A 13,285-nucleotide genomic window follows, 5' to 3' on the forward strand; every position below is an offset into this window, starting at 1 on the left:
TACAAGGGGGGCGTAGAATGAAAAAGGTTGGGAACCACTGCTTTAGACCATAAATCTTGGTTACATTGGTGAAAATTACAGGGGTACTGAGGGGGATTAGCACCCCGAATCTCGTGATTATAATTTATAATTTAACTACCATAATATTCAATAAAAGTAACATTTATTAACAAAAAAAAAAAAAAATGAAATTATTTGTTCAATAATACAATAAATTAATAATTAATATATTTAGCTCACGGCACTGCAGGATATGCCATATATTTGATTATTATGACGTTATGTTGTATATTATAATATATTTTTATTTGTACTTATTTTTTGTTGTGATTATGATATTAATGGGAAATAATTGTATTAATGAACATTTATATTTGGGTTAAAAGAGTTCAAACAAGTGATAAGTAAAACTGTTTATCCAATTTTTTTTAAGCTACTTCAAATTGCATTAGCTTCACCGATTTCATCTGATTCATGTGAAAGGAGTTTTTCTATAATGCGAAGAATAAAATCTTGGACACGCATCACAATGGGCCAAGAAAGACTATCATATTTGTCCGTTATTCACATTGAAAGAGATATAATCCTTAATAATGAAATTATTTTTAATAAATATGCTGCAAAAACGTAAATTATTGTCATTAAACTTTTAATTAAATTAAAAAAAATTGTTTTTCATGAAATGTTATAATTGATTAAGATTTAGTTTATTTTATTAATAAAGATGGTGTGATACTTCAATACTTGGGGTGTGTGAGGGGCCCCTCACTGATCTGTTTTCTCAAAAATTTGTTTGGTGCTTAAGCCCACCTAATATTTTTGGGTAATTTGCGCCAATGCTTGATTAGCATTTAGATTTATATAAATGGGAGGTGACCTGGAGTAGTAATTTATATTATTTTTATTTTTAATACATTTTAATCGTATACAATTATGACAGTATAACAATAACAGTAATTTACTCGCAGGCTCATTTGGTACAACCTTGTGAAAAAAAATCGTTAAATTATTTAAATGACACGCTAAAAAAACATAACCTTTAAATATAAACCCCCTCTCTCGCCCCACAGACAAAAAAAAATGAAAAATCGGGCGATGAGACGATACTGAAGAGAGTATTTGCAGGAACATCTCTGTGAAAAAAAATTGGAAAAAAGTTAAATAGTGTCGTCACAAAATTGGAAAATAAAAAATGCCTGTTCTTCTTTTATGCTTATTCATGTAAAATGTATATATATGGATAAGGATTAAATAAAAATTTCTTATTTTATGAATAATTACAACGTTATATTTTACATGCAAATATAAAATAGCCTATTATTAGCTGTGACGTTAATTTCTAAGTAATTTTCTGTTTATAGAATAGGTGAAAATATATTTCGCTCCTCCCCCCCATCTCCCGTAAGTAAGGTCTAGGTTCACTGATATCTACCTATATAAAAGTTAAGGTGTATGACCGCAGTAGGCGAATGTTGACAGTCACCGGTGTATGTCGACATTTACCAAACATCGTAGTGAATGTTGACAAATGGTCTTAACGCGTTCTTACACCGGTGATTGTTCAAATTTACAATTAATGTTAGCAAATGTTGACCAGTGACCACACATGAAGCACGATGTAAATCACTATACTAAAAGGTATTTTCTTATTATTTTATAGAATTAAGACGTTATTGTCCAGTCACAATATGCGTTGGAGACGTTTTAACGTTAGTATAATGTTATGGCATGATTAGCATGAGATAATTCGAATGATATTAAGGATAAGCTAATCGTCCCGTTGAAACTAAAACTATTCATTACGTAAAGAACGAAGAACTACTCAAAGTTCATATAAAAACATATGATCAACGAATTGCGGAACCAATTCAAAAATATATTGTAAAAAAATATAATACAAACAAATGTAACTGTATAAGAATGGGGGAATACTCTGTAACAGTAAATGCCACGATAGTTAACCGTGTTGTAATAAATATAACTTAAAAAATTAATACTACTTAATCTATAAGTTAAAAAATTAATTTGTTAAACTACGAGTATATTTATTTATGAATTTATTACCTGTATATTTGATTATATATGTTGTCAGGCATGTCATTATTCAGTAAATAACTATTGCGTTTATCAACAAACACTGGTAAAAGTCTACATTCTAAGATATTTGTAAAAATTGATAACATTCACTAAAATGATCGGTAAATGTCAACATACACCGGTGACTGTCAACATTCACTGCCATGCGGTTATACACCTTAACATATATACTGATATAGTGATATATAACTATATTCAACAATTTAAGTAACGATGCGAAGAGTCTTATAACTAGTTTATGTGAAACCCAATCTAATAATACCAATGATATTGATAATAAAAATCAAATAAAAAAGGCTATAAATAAAATAGTTAATGAACTAGATGAGAATGTGTGTATAAATGAAATTTAAAAAAATGAATATGTATAATAATTATAATATCTTATATCAATACCTATATCTATAGGCTGTAATATTCATTATTCTTACCCTGAATAACTACCGGTTTTGCTTTCGAATCGAATAAACATAGAATTTCCCGTCGATATGAAATCATGTTTTTCAGCTGGCTTAGAAAACGTATCACAAAATGTTTTTATGATTCTCGTATCGTCTGGTTCCGCGGCATCGTAGAGCGTTAAGCTTTCCCCACAATCACCGGTCCAGTCGCTCGTCACAGGACTCTCTATACTATTTACTCGAAAGCTATAATATCGTTAGGTATTTTTAAGATCATTTCTGCAGTATTAATTACAAAACCAAAATATTAGGTATGTATAATAATAATGTAATAGGCAATACATTATGATTCAATCATATAACTTTATAAATATTATACTTAGAGCGAGTTGAGTTGATATACCTGGGAAAATAAACTCGAACTACTTGATTTGGCAATCCTAGTAAATGATAAGTGCAGGACGTGTGTGGAGGATACCAGTGAGCAATTGACATGAATATTCCTTCAGTATGGTGATCTCTGCTCAAATGTTCGCTCGATAATATCCAATCGCAAGAACCGTTTTTTTTACCGGCAGTTTGCATGTGACCGGGTATATTACCAACGTTAAAATGAAAGCCAGTATTTAAAAGCGGGCCTATATTAAAATAATTGAAATAATTAATAACAAATAATTCGGAGTAAGTTTATTCACACGTTTATTATTATTGTTTAATACGAGCATATATAGCATAAAAGTATTTATCTAATACAATTGTTCATCATAATTAATAGTTAATAAGTGGATATAACTTATATTAATTAATAATAGGTGAAATTTTAACAAATTTTGTAAATTATTATGGCAATTTATCAGTGGCATAAATTGGAATTAATTTTGGGGAAGGGGATGAACCACTACCCCTTATATACACCCAAGGGCGCCCATATGGGGGCAAGGGAGGGACATATCCCCCCTCTGGAAAATTTTGGAAAATTTTTTACTGTGATCAGAATCTATTTATTTAGATAGATAGAATTTAAAAATTTAATTTAATATACGAAAATCCATAATTTGTTCATGAAAAATCGGTTTATTTACTGTGGGATGTGGCAAACCAGGTTATAAGCTATACCGGTAACACACTTTTTCGTTTTTATTCTATGGATAATAATTAACCTACGACATGCACTGTAGAACGATCGTTCAGTACATTACGGAGGGTAAAGACATGGACGAGATTTACAATGAGTGAAGATAGACTTGATGGATTATTTTATGATAAGCGTACATAGGAAAAAAATTTATGATAAAAATAATGAATACATAGAACAAGTAATATTTGGTGTTAAAAAAGAAATTTACAATTTTTATTTGTAAATTAAAATTTAAAAAATATAATTAATGTTTTAAGTATCCAATATATGTTATTAATTAAATACAAATTCAATAAATTACTTTCGTGGTTAATTGGTTAAATAATTTTTATTTCATAATTTTCCAGTTTGATATGTATAATGTTAAATTGTAAACCTCTTCCAATCTCATAGCCATTTCTATTTATAAATGGATTGATAAATTAAAATGTTGTCTCCCCCCCCTTGAAAACTTTCCTATGGCCGCCCTTGTAATACACCACTGCTATGTATCAATATATTATCTAATATTGCAGGTAATATGTAAAATAATTTTCTCTTATTATTTCTTATTATATAGAATATTTTAAGTTTTTAAAATTAATAATTTTTTAGTTTTTAAGAAATTATAGTACAATTTATTTTATGTATTTATATTATTCAGCCAAATCAATTAAAGTTACATAATTTAAATGTATAGAAAAATTTGTTTCGCAGTAAACAATACAACTATCATGTTGAATTATCGATTTAAAAATGTTATGTTTGGGATGGAAATTATAAATAATTAACTTTTTATCATACATATATTTATTATATTATAAGATCAAAATATCTATAATTAACCGAAATAATTACAATAAAGCTTATCTATAAAATAGAAAATTAGAATCTTATTTCGAATTTGGATACTTGAATATATAAGTACAGCTATATAAATACTGTTATGATAGATATAATAATTGTACATATTACATAAAATATATATTTACCGTATAAAAAAACTTACTAATTTAACCGTTTTAGTTGTAATTTTCAAAACTTGATATTAATTATAAAAATATAAATAAAACTGTACCTGCAGTTGATGTAACAAACTCCACAAATAAATCTTCACTCGTACCAACAATTGAGTGGGGAAATTTTCCCATTCCACAAAAAGTTCCAATCTCTGGGCTAGACGCATTTTTACCATCATAGATTTTTATATAATCATATGGACAATACTCAGCTCCTTTAACATATTTTAATTGTTTGATAATCGATACTATCATATAGTTAAAAATGTTTTGTCATTGAAAATTAAAAATATTAAAGAATTGTCGCTAACGTATAATTTATTAAAATACTGTTGGTATTTAATAATATAAACTACAATAACAAAATAATATACCACAAAAAATACTTGTGTTCAACTATATTATTTATTTATTTTTTCACTAAAGGCTGAATATTCAATTATATAATATCTATTGGTGATAAACAAACGACAAATAAACTTAATTTTTGTTTTTGAAATGAAACTATTATTTCATATGAATATATAACGTATATAATTAATATTAAAGTGAAATAACGATCATATATCTTTCTATTAATAAGTTTAATATACAAATTTTTTTGATTTGGTTTAATTTTAATTTAGAAAGTTTGTGGATAGATATAAATTAAATTATAAAATTTTAATTCAGATTTTTTGTTTTTTAGACAAACGAAATATGTATTTACTATTTTTTTTTACTATTTAAACATTTTAAACAAACTGAATTAATACTATTAAGATGAATAAGATGATGTATAGTAATGCCTCTCAAATTTTGGTATACAATTTAAATAGATAAGGGTTAGTGACTTAATGTTAATGAAAATAAATATCGACTGATAATTTACAAATAATATTATTGATATTTATTTTTTAGATTCTGAACGAAGTAAGGAATGTATTGATTTTACAATGATGTATGTTTTTTTTTTGTGTCTGTCATCACGTTTTGGAGTATAAATAATGCTTTGATTTTTGACTTCTGCCCTTCTTTGAAAAGGAAAATTCATCTAGTTGGTACTCTGAGAGGGGAGGGGGGTCAAAAGTAAAAAATTCCCAATAGTTTCAAAAGCATCAGGAAAAACTCTGAAAAAATAACAAAAAAAACGGGAATTTTTACGCATAACCACTTATCGACAAAATCGTTTTTTTGATTTTACTGTAACTCAAAAACAAATCACTGTAAAACTTGAAATTTTCTTTAAAATTTTTATAATAACGTTAATATTTACGATTGAATTTTCAAAATATTTAGAATTTTTTTAAACTATTTATAAACCATTGAAATTTTCGATTTTTCTAAATTTTTTTTCTTAAAATGCCGATAAAAAAAATTCGGCTTTCCAAAAAATCTTTAAAAATTGTGTAAAATAACGATGTATTACAATTTAAATATAGGTAATAATATAATAATATTTCCTACTAATTATCCTAGACTGACAATCAACTCCGTTCGGAATCGTTTTTCGTATACAACGATATCTGTCGTTGCATTCAAATTTAACACATCCATTGTATTTGTAGGGCTGGAACACGATTGAGCACGATTGACCTTTTTCAGAACACGATTGAGCACGAGTACGATAAAACAATAGGAACCCCAAAAAACCCCAAAAACAACACGATTGAGCATGAAAATAGGCACGACGTTGCCACTTGATACCGTAGAATTTTATTATTAAAAAATAAAATACATTTTAATAAAAAATAGTTGCAAAGTTTCACTTATATACATATAAAAAAAAAAGTAAAAATTCAAATTTCTTTCCCTAAATACTTATTTCCGACTTTTAATAAGTATTTTAGTAGATTGTCAGCATTTTTAGATTTAGAATACTCCTGATAAGCCTTTATAGTGAAGTTAATTTTTTGGTTTTCGAATACTAAGTCGTAACCGATATTTTCACGTATTTTATTAAAACCACTGTTTATTCTTACAAAGTACCTATACCTATTAATTAATTTATAATATAATATAATATACCTAGTAATTCATTTATAATATAATATAATCGAAACTATAAAAACTATAAAAATATAATATAATAATTATACATTAAATCATACGATCAATAAAAAAGTGAAAATCTGACAACGTTGTACACAATATTTATATTTTTTATCGTGCTCAATCGGGTATCACCGATTTGTAGTGACCTCTCCATCTCTACTATACATGCAGCAGAGCGATACCTACTTGCCCACCTTTTTACTGTTAATTTTTCAAAAAACAATTTTTGGATCAAATTTGTAAAATTTAACAAAACAAGTAAGTTCTACATACATTTTTCAAAAAATCATTAAAAATAGTGAATTACTACTGTAAAGAAATGTTAAGTCATTTTTATAAGAGCCAAACTTATTTAGAATCGTTTTCTGTAAATATAATAGCTTACAACTTTCATCTTTTTCTAAAAAACATTGAATAATAAACACTATGTATTAATCGTAATATTGTTTAATATTCAATGTTTCTAGAAAAAAATAAAAATCTTATTATTATATGGTTACCTGAAGTGATTGGCCTCATGGGGCATGTGATTATATTTTCACAACGCTGACCGTCCACATTAAATTCTTCGTTTTGTATGTATAGACGGATAAATGGATTTTTAGTGTTCAGCCAATAATTGCACTTAAGATTTCTTGGATATACTCCTGGGTACGCTGGACTTTGGACATAACACGTTTGCAGTCGACATTCTTTAAATGTCCTATCACAATAGCTCCTTTAATCAATTTAAATAAGACATGACAAATTATTGTGCAATAAGTAGGTAGCTATTTGATATACTAATTATTTTTATGGGTCAGAAATCGAAATTGTTAAAATGTATTAATTTTATTTTCTATTAAAAATATATTATACAGTCTATAATTATTATCGGTTTACAATGTTTACATACTATAATCGGTATTTCAAACATTCTATAGTTTGAAATTCTCGCGGTAATTAAAGTAAATACTCCGTTTTTTGAAAGTATTGCGATGATTTGAAGAAAAACAATGCATTTAGATTTTAGATACACTCAATAATTATTTGGAGTAAAATTTAGTGAGATTCAAATAAACAACAGGAAACAATTTTAAGTTCTTACCATTCAACTCTTGGTGATTCTAAGTTATTTCACTGCGATTTATTGTTTTTAAAGTTTATACTTATATCATTAATAAAATAATAACTAATAAGCAACAATCAACTATTATAAACTCGCAGCTCGTTTTTTTGAATATGTACGTATGTACCTATTATCGAATTATTATAATTTCTGCATATTTCTTAATTTAATTACACGTGTCTTATAATTCTTATCGTATTTTAAACTAATTAGCAAATTAAAATCTCAAAGTTTCTCAAAAAACCTCGAGTTATTGAGCCAAATGTATATTGTTACTCTTACCTGTGATAACTTGTATAAAGTTTAAATATTAAATTTTAAAATAATATATAATATAATTGTTATAAAATAATTTAAACATGAATAGAGAAGTTCTATGTAGGTACTAGATTATATGCTAAAATATAACCAAATTATAAGTGAACAATTTTTGATTTTTTTTTAGTTTCCTTCTTTAAATGTTGATAAAAAATATTTATTATACTGAGTAAAAAAATTTGAAAATTGAATTCAAAGTTTCTTTTTCATAATTCATTAATTTATAAAAAAAAATGTTCTTTTTATGTGTATATAAGATTTAAAAAATTAATATAAGATTCCTCATAAGTTTTCCACATAAAAAAATATATGATCATTATATTTTTAATTGGCATTTAATTGTAACTATATAATATAAATATATATTATAATTCAAATATAACGAAATTATATTTTTGAACGACGATTAACGATGTTAATTGTCTTGTTGACTTGTTATAAATCAAAAACATTTTTTTTTTGCAGAGATTGAACACTTTTATGTATATGATTATAAATATTAGTATAATACTAATGATATTTTCAAAATATGTATTTTAAGCATAGGCGTGCGCACGGGGCGAGCTGGATGTGCCCCGGCTCGACTGGAATCTTTTTAGGGGCATAGTAAAATTTCAAAAAAACATGCATTAGGTATGTAATTAATATAATATGTAATTCTAATTTTAACTTAAAAAATATACAAGTACTTATGTCTAGCACATTAATGTTGTATGCTCATTGTACATACAACTTGATTATAGGTATATACATAGTATACAATTTTAAATTTACAATTATTACAATTAAAATGTATATGTACCTAGTATGTTAATGTGTCAAAAAAAAATTAGGGGCACTAATTCTTTCAGGCTCGACCAGAAGTTAAAGTCTGCGCACGCCTATGATTTTATTATGATTGGTATTATTTGTCTATACTATGAACCCATTCATGCTGTTTTATGGTATTTACAGTACGCTGCCATTATAATAAATACAATATTTTCGGAAAAAATTTATTATAAATAAAATAAATTATTGAAATAGATTTATTAAAAAAAAAACCATATGAAATATACTCATAGCAATGTATATAGTCTGATAGGTCGTCTCCGTTCGACCGTTCAGAATCATTTATCGTATACAATGATATATTGATAAATGATAAACATATCATGTAATAACCTAATGTATAGCACTACAGCAAAACGGTACCCACCTGCCTGCATTTTTTAGTATCTAATTTATTTAATCATATCATAAATAGGTACTAATTGTAATAAAATAATTATAAAATATCTATAATTGATATTGTTCTAACCCAGGGTTCAGTAAGCCTCTTCTATTTGGATAAAGTTCCGGATGCTGACCATATCGTAAGTAAACTTGAGTTTCTTGTTCAGCTCTTGAATCGAAACTGTAATAAGTTTGATCTGTAAAGTTATTTGTCTGAAAAATAACTCGAACTGAACTCGTTTCCGACAAGAATGTTTGTGGCTGTTCAATTTCACCACAATATGATCCTGGCACTTCTTTTTTAGATGTAATTGTTGCAGCGTTACCTTTGCCCGCATGATCAAGTATCTTAAATTAAAAAAAAATGTATTTGTCACATTAATTTTAGTACATATAATTAAAATTATTTTTCAGAGCTTCTTTTCTAGTTATTGTAGGTACATTTATGATAATCTCTTACGTGTTATATTATTTTTTCATATGTATAATAATTTCATTTGAAAACGAAATTTTTTTTGGTAATCTATAATGTCTTTTGATCTTTGTATATTAATTATTTATTAATAATTATTTTTACGTTAAATATACAACTAAATAAAATATTAGAAAATTAGTTTGAAAACATGTTTGACCATCAAGAAGCATTCGTCTCCCAATTAATTCAGACAATCCACTCGAACTGACTAACTATATATAGGAATGTACACAGGGGCGTATTTAGAAATGTCTTAAGGGGAGGGCCTACAAACAAAAAGTTCAAGTTGGCGAACATGGGGTATAGAGTTGTAAAATTTTTCATATAATAAAAATAAGTATAAAATAGGTGAATGGGGGAGGCACGGGCCCCATGTGCCCATCCCTTAAATATGCCCCTGCATGTACATAATTATCAGTGGTGTTTTGGCAAAAAAACTAGCGGGTATACGCGCATTTAAAAATTTATGACAATGACTATTGTGTATTTATTAGGATCAAAACTTATCAGATTTTACCACTCAAAATGACGCTCGCGAGTATTCGAGTCTTCTCTGGATCTTATGTTCACAAATAGAAACTTTTATGTATAAAAAAAAATGTGTATTAATTTTATACCATAATATTTCTTGATTTATCTAAGTATTTAAAGCTTCTATAATTAGTTCAATAATTGCCTGATTTTAAAGACAAAAATTATAAATATAATTGTAAAATAAAAGCATAATCATATAATAGTTAAATAGGTAACTACAAAAAAAAAAAATATATACAATTAACTTTAACAGAACCTATACACAATAAAAAGGAATAAAAAATATCATTTTTTTTTCAAACAAATTTTATATTAAAGTCTAATAGGTTTTATATAAATAAAAATGTTGTATTAGTAAGTGGAAAAGTTTTAACAAAATGTAATAGTATTTTAATAAAAAATAATAAAAGTAACTTTCTTTTTTAAATGGGTAAAAAATTAACAAATAAAATATGATGTTTATATTGTACTTAACATTAGGTATATCAAAACATGAAAACTAAATAATTTACAAAATTTGCCATAGACTCTTTTTGACAACTTTGCTGTCACCTTTGTCCATGTTATTTCTTGCTATTTTGGTCCTAGTGTCTTCTGCACACCTATGATTGAAGAGCCAACTTTTCACATAATCTTCGGGATTCCAATCACTTAAGGGAGGTCCATTTATGTTAATAAACATTAAATTAGAAATATTATTTATCGTTAACCGTGAACGAAGATCCGTACAAATGTTATTCATAACACTGAATCCTCTTTCACATTCTGCAGTTGAACACGGAAATGTTTTAAGAAAGATGTAGAATGCAGACATCACGTTTTTAGGATCAATAGTTTGGTCGTAAATAATTTTCCTCATACCGCTAATAGCTTCATCTTGGTCCAGTGAAAATCTCTTACATAAGTATTTAATATCATCTTCTCCATATCGAATATCTGGATCCTCAGGCCAAGTTGATTTTTCCAACACTAAAATATTTTTCAAAATAATTTTATTTTCACCGTCATTGTCAAGAAGTCTTGATTGTAAGTTATTTTCAATGCTTGTCAAAAATTGATTTTTATTTATACTTATCATTTTTTTGTTGGAAGTTAAATCAATATTTTTGAACTTCATATTTTTTATTGCAACTACAGCTTGGTGCATATAATCACCATTATTAGTTTTAAAAGAAGTTATAACCCTTATACATCTCTTTATAGATTGTTCAGCTTGCATCAATGTAATAGTGCGACTTTGAAGTTCAATTGATAAGTTGGATAATTCCTGAAGAACATCACACATAATAGCTAAATCATTAACAAATTCAGGGCTAGCTAATTTTTTAAGGAGTCCTTGGTATTTATTCTTAGTTTTAGAATCTCTATTGGAATCATTGGATGCAGTATACAAATGCTTATAAAGTGCAGGAAATATTTTCCATACAACATTTACTGCTCTCCAACTACTAGCAACCCAACGAACGCTAAGAACTCGACCAATTTTTAAAAACAACACATCTAAATCATGACAAATTTCTCTTAATTCCGTTTGATTTTTAGGGGATGCATTGTATAGAACATAAAGTGAATCTATAAAACATTTGAAGTGATTTGTAGCGCTTACATCTTTGAGTGAATCATTAACTGCTAATTCAAGACGATGATTCATACAATGCCAACTGAAGATAAGTGGGTACTTATCCTTGAGTTTTTTAGCAACACCATTTTTCTTACCTAACAAAACACTTGCTCCGTCGCTTACAAAGGACACCCAATGTTGTTGTAAATAGTTTTCGTCAAGCCCTGATGTATGTAAGCAGTTAATTAATTGACTTACAATATTTTCTGCTGTTTGATTTTTTAATTCAACCAAGTCTAAAAAAATAAAGAGAGGTTCATTATTTGATATTGATACTTTTAAATAAACAACCATGCTGCATAAAGCACTGAGTGTAGTTGATTCGTCAATTAGTATGGAACATTTTGCATTTGTGTCAATAATATTTTTAATAATTTTGTGTTTCATTTCTTTAGAAATATGATGAATAATATTGGTAGATGAATGTCTAGAATGTAGGGTAAACCCTAATTTTATACCATTTAGTTCCTGTAATTGCACTAATTTTAAATGATCATCAAATGGACGGTTATATTTTGCTATATAATAAGCAGTGCGGAAAATAGAATGTGTAGCTTTGTTTATCTGGTAATCCTTTTCTTCCATAAGCTTGGACAACATATTCTTGTCTTTATTGTCTAATATTTGAACAGCAGATTTGTGAGCGTTGGATTCAAAATGTTTTTTAAGTTTATTTCTTAAAACAGTGAGGCGAGTTTTCTTGTTAATATTTGTTCCTCCATCAATTTCACATGTTGCCCATTCTTGAGATATTTCAATCTTTTGAGGGGTTTTTAATTTACTCACTTTTCTGCATATATCACATCCAATTTTTCTATCAGCACAATAAAGTCCTTTAAATTTTTCTTTTTTTTCTGTCCATTGCATTGATGTCCACACAGATGGCCATAGTGAACCCTGACACTCAGCTTCAGAAGATTCAACATTGTCTAATTGAATAGATGGAGAAGATGGAGAAGAAAACAGATTGTCTTTTACCTACATCAAATAAAACCATTTAACTTTTAAGTATATAATTAGTTCAGGTACTATTCAGAATTTTCAGTATCTTGAATAAGAAATAATTGGCACCGATAAAATTTTTAATTATTTTCTTAGCAAAATAAGTATAGATTTTGCTATACATAACTTATCAAACCAATATTCTCCTCGTATTCTCTTAAAATTATAAACATATGCCATAATAATCAATGAATATCAATATATGTTTTATAAGAATTTTTTTTTATACAAATATTATAAAAATTCACAAGTATAATATACATTGCAAATGAGTAATAATTGTAAGTGTTAAAAATAATATTAGATTTAAAATAATTAAAAATAGTAGGTACAAATTAACAAAT

The 13,285-nt window shown here is 26.9% G+C and overlaps 1 protein-coding gene across 2 annotated transcripts in view; it reads right to left on the reverse strand.

Annotated features, from left to right (window-relative positions):
* Nucleotides 1–13,285, reverse strand: part of LOC132931659 (uncharacterized) — an 86,770-nt gene that overhangs the window by 7,317 nt on the left and 66,168 nt on the right. For both annotated transcript variants that reach the window (XM_060997563.1, XM_060997564.1), the window contains exons 4-8: nt 9,395–9,657; nt 7,169–7,386; nt 4,694–4,849; nt 2,902–3,136; nt 2,529–2,744 (exon numbers count right to left, since the gene is read on the reverse strand). In XM_060997563.1, coding sequence (XP_060853546.1) covers nt 2,529–2,744; nt 2,902–3,136; nt 4,694–4,849; nt 7,169–7,386; nt 9,395–9,657 — 1,088 coding nt within the window. The remainder of the gene's footprint in view (nt 1–2,528; nt 2,745–2,901; nt 3,137–4,693; nt 4,850–7,168; nt 7,387–9,394; nt 9,658–13,285) is intronic.

The sequence above is a fragment of the Rhopalosiphum padi genome, chromosome 1 (assembly GCF_020882245.1).
Source record: "Rhopalosiphum padi isolate XX-2018 chromosome 1, ASM2088224v1, whole genome shotgun sequence".
NCBI classification, from domain to species: Eukaryota; Metazoa; Arthropoda; class Insecta; order Hemiptera; family Aphididae; genus Rhopalosiphum; species Rhopalosiphum padi.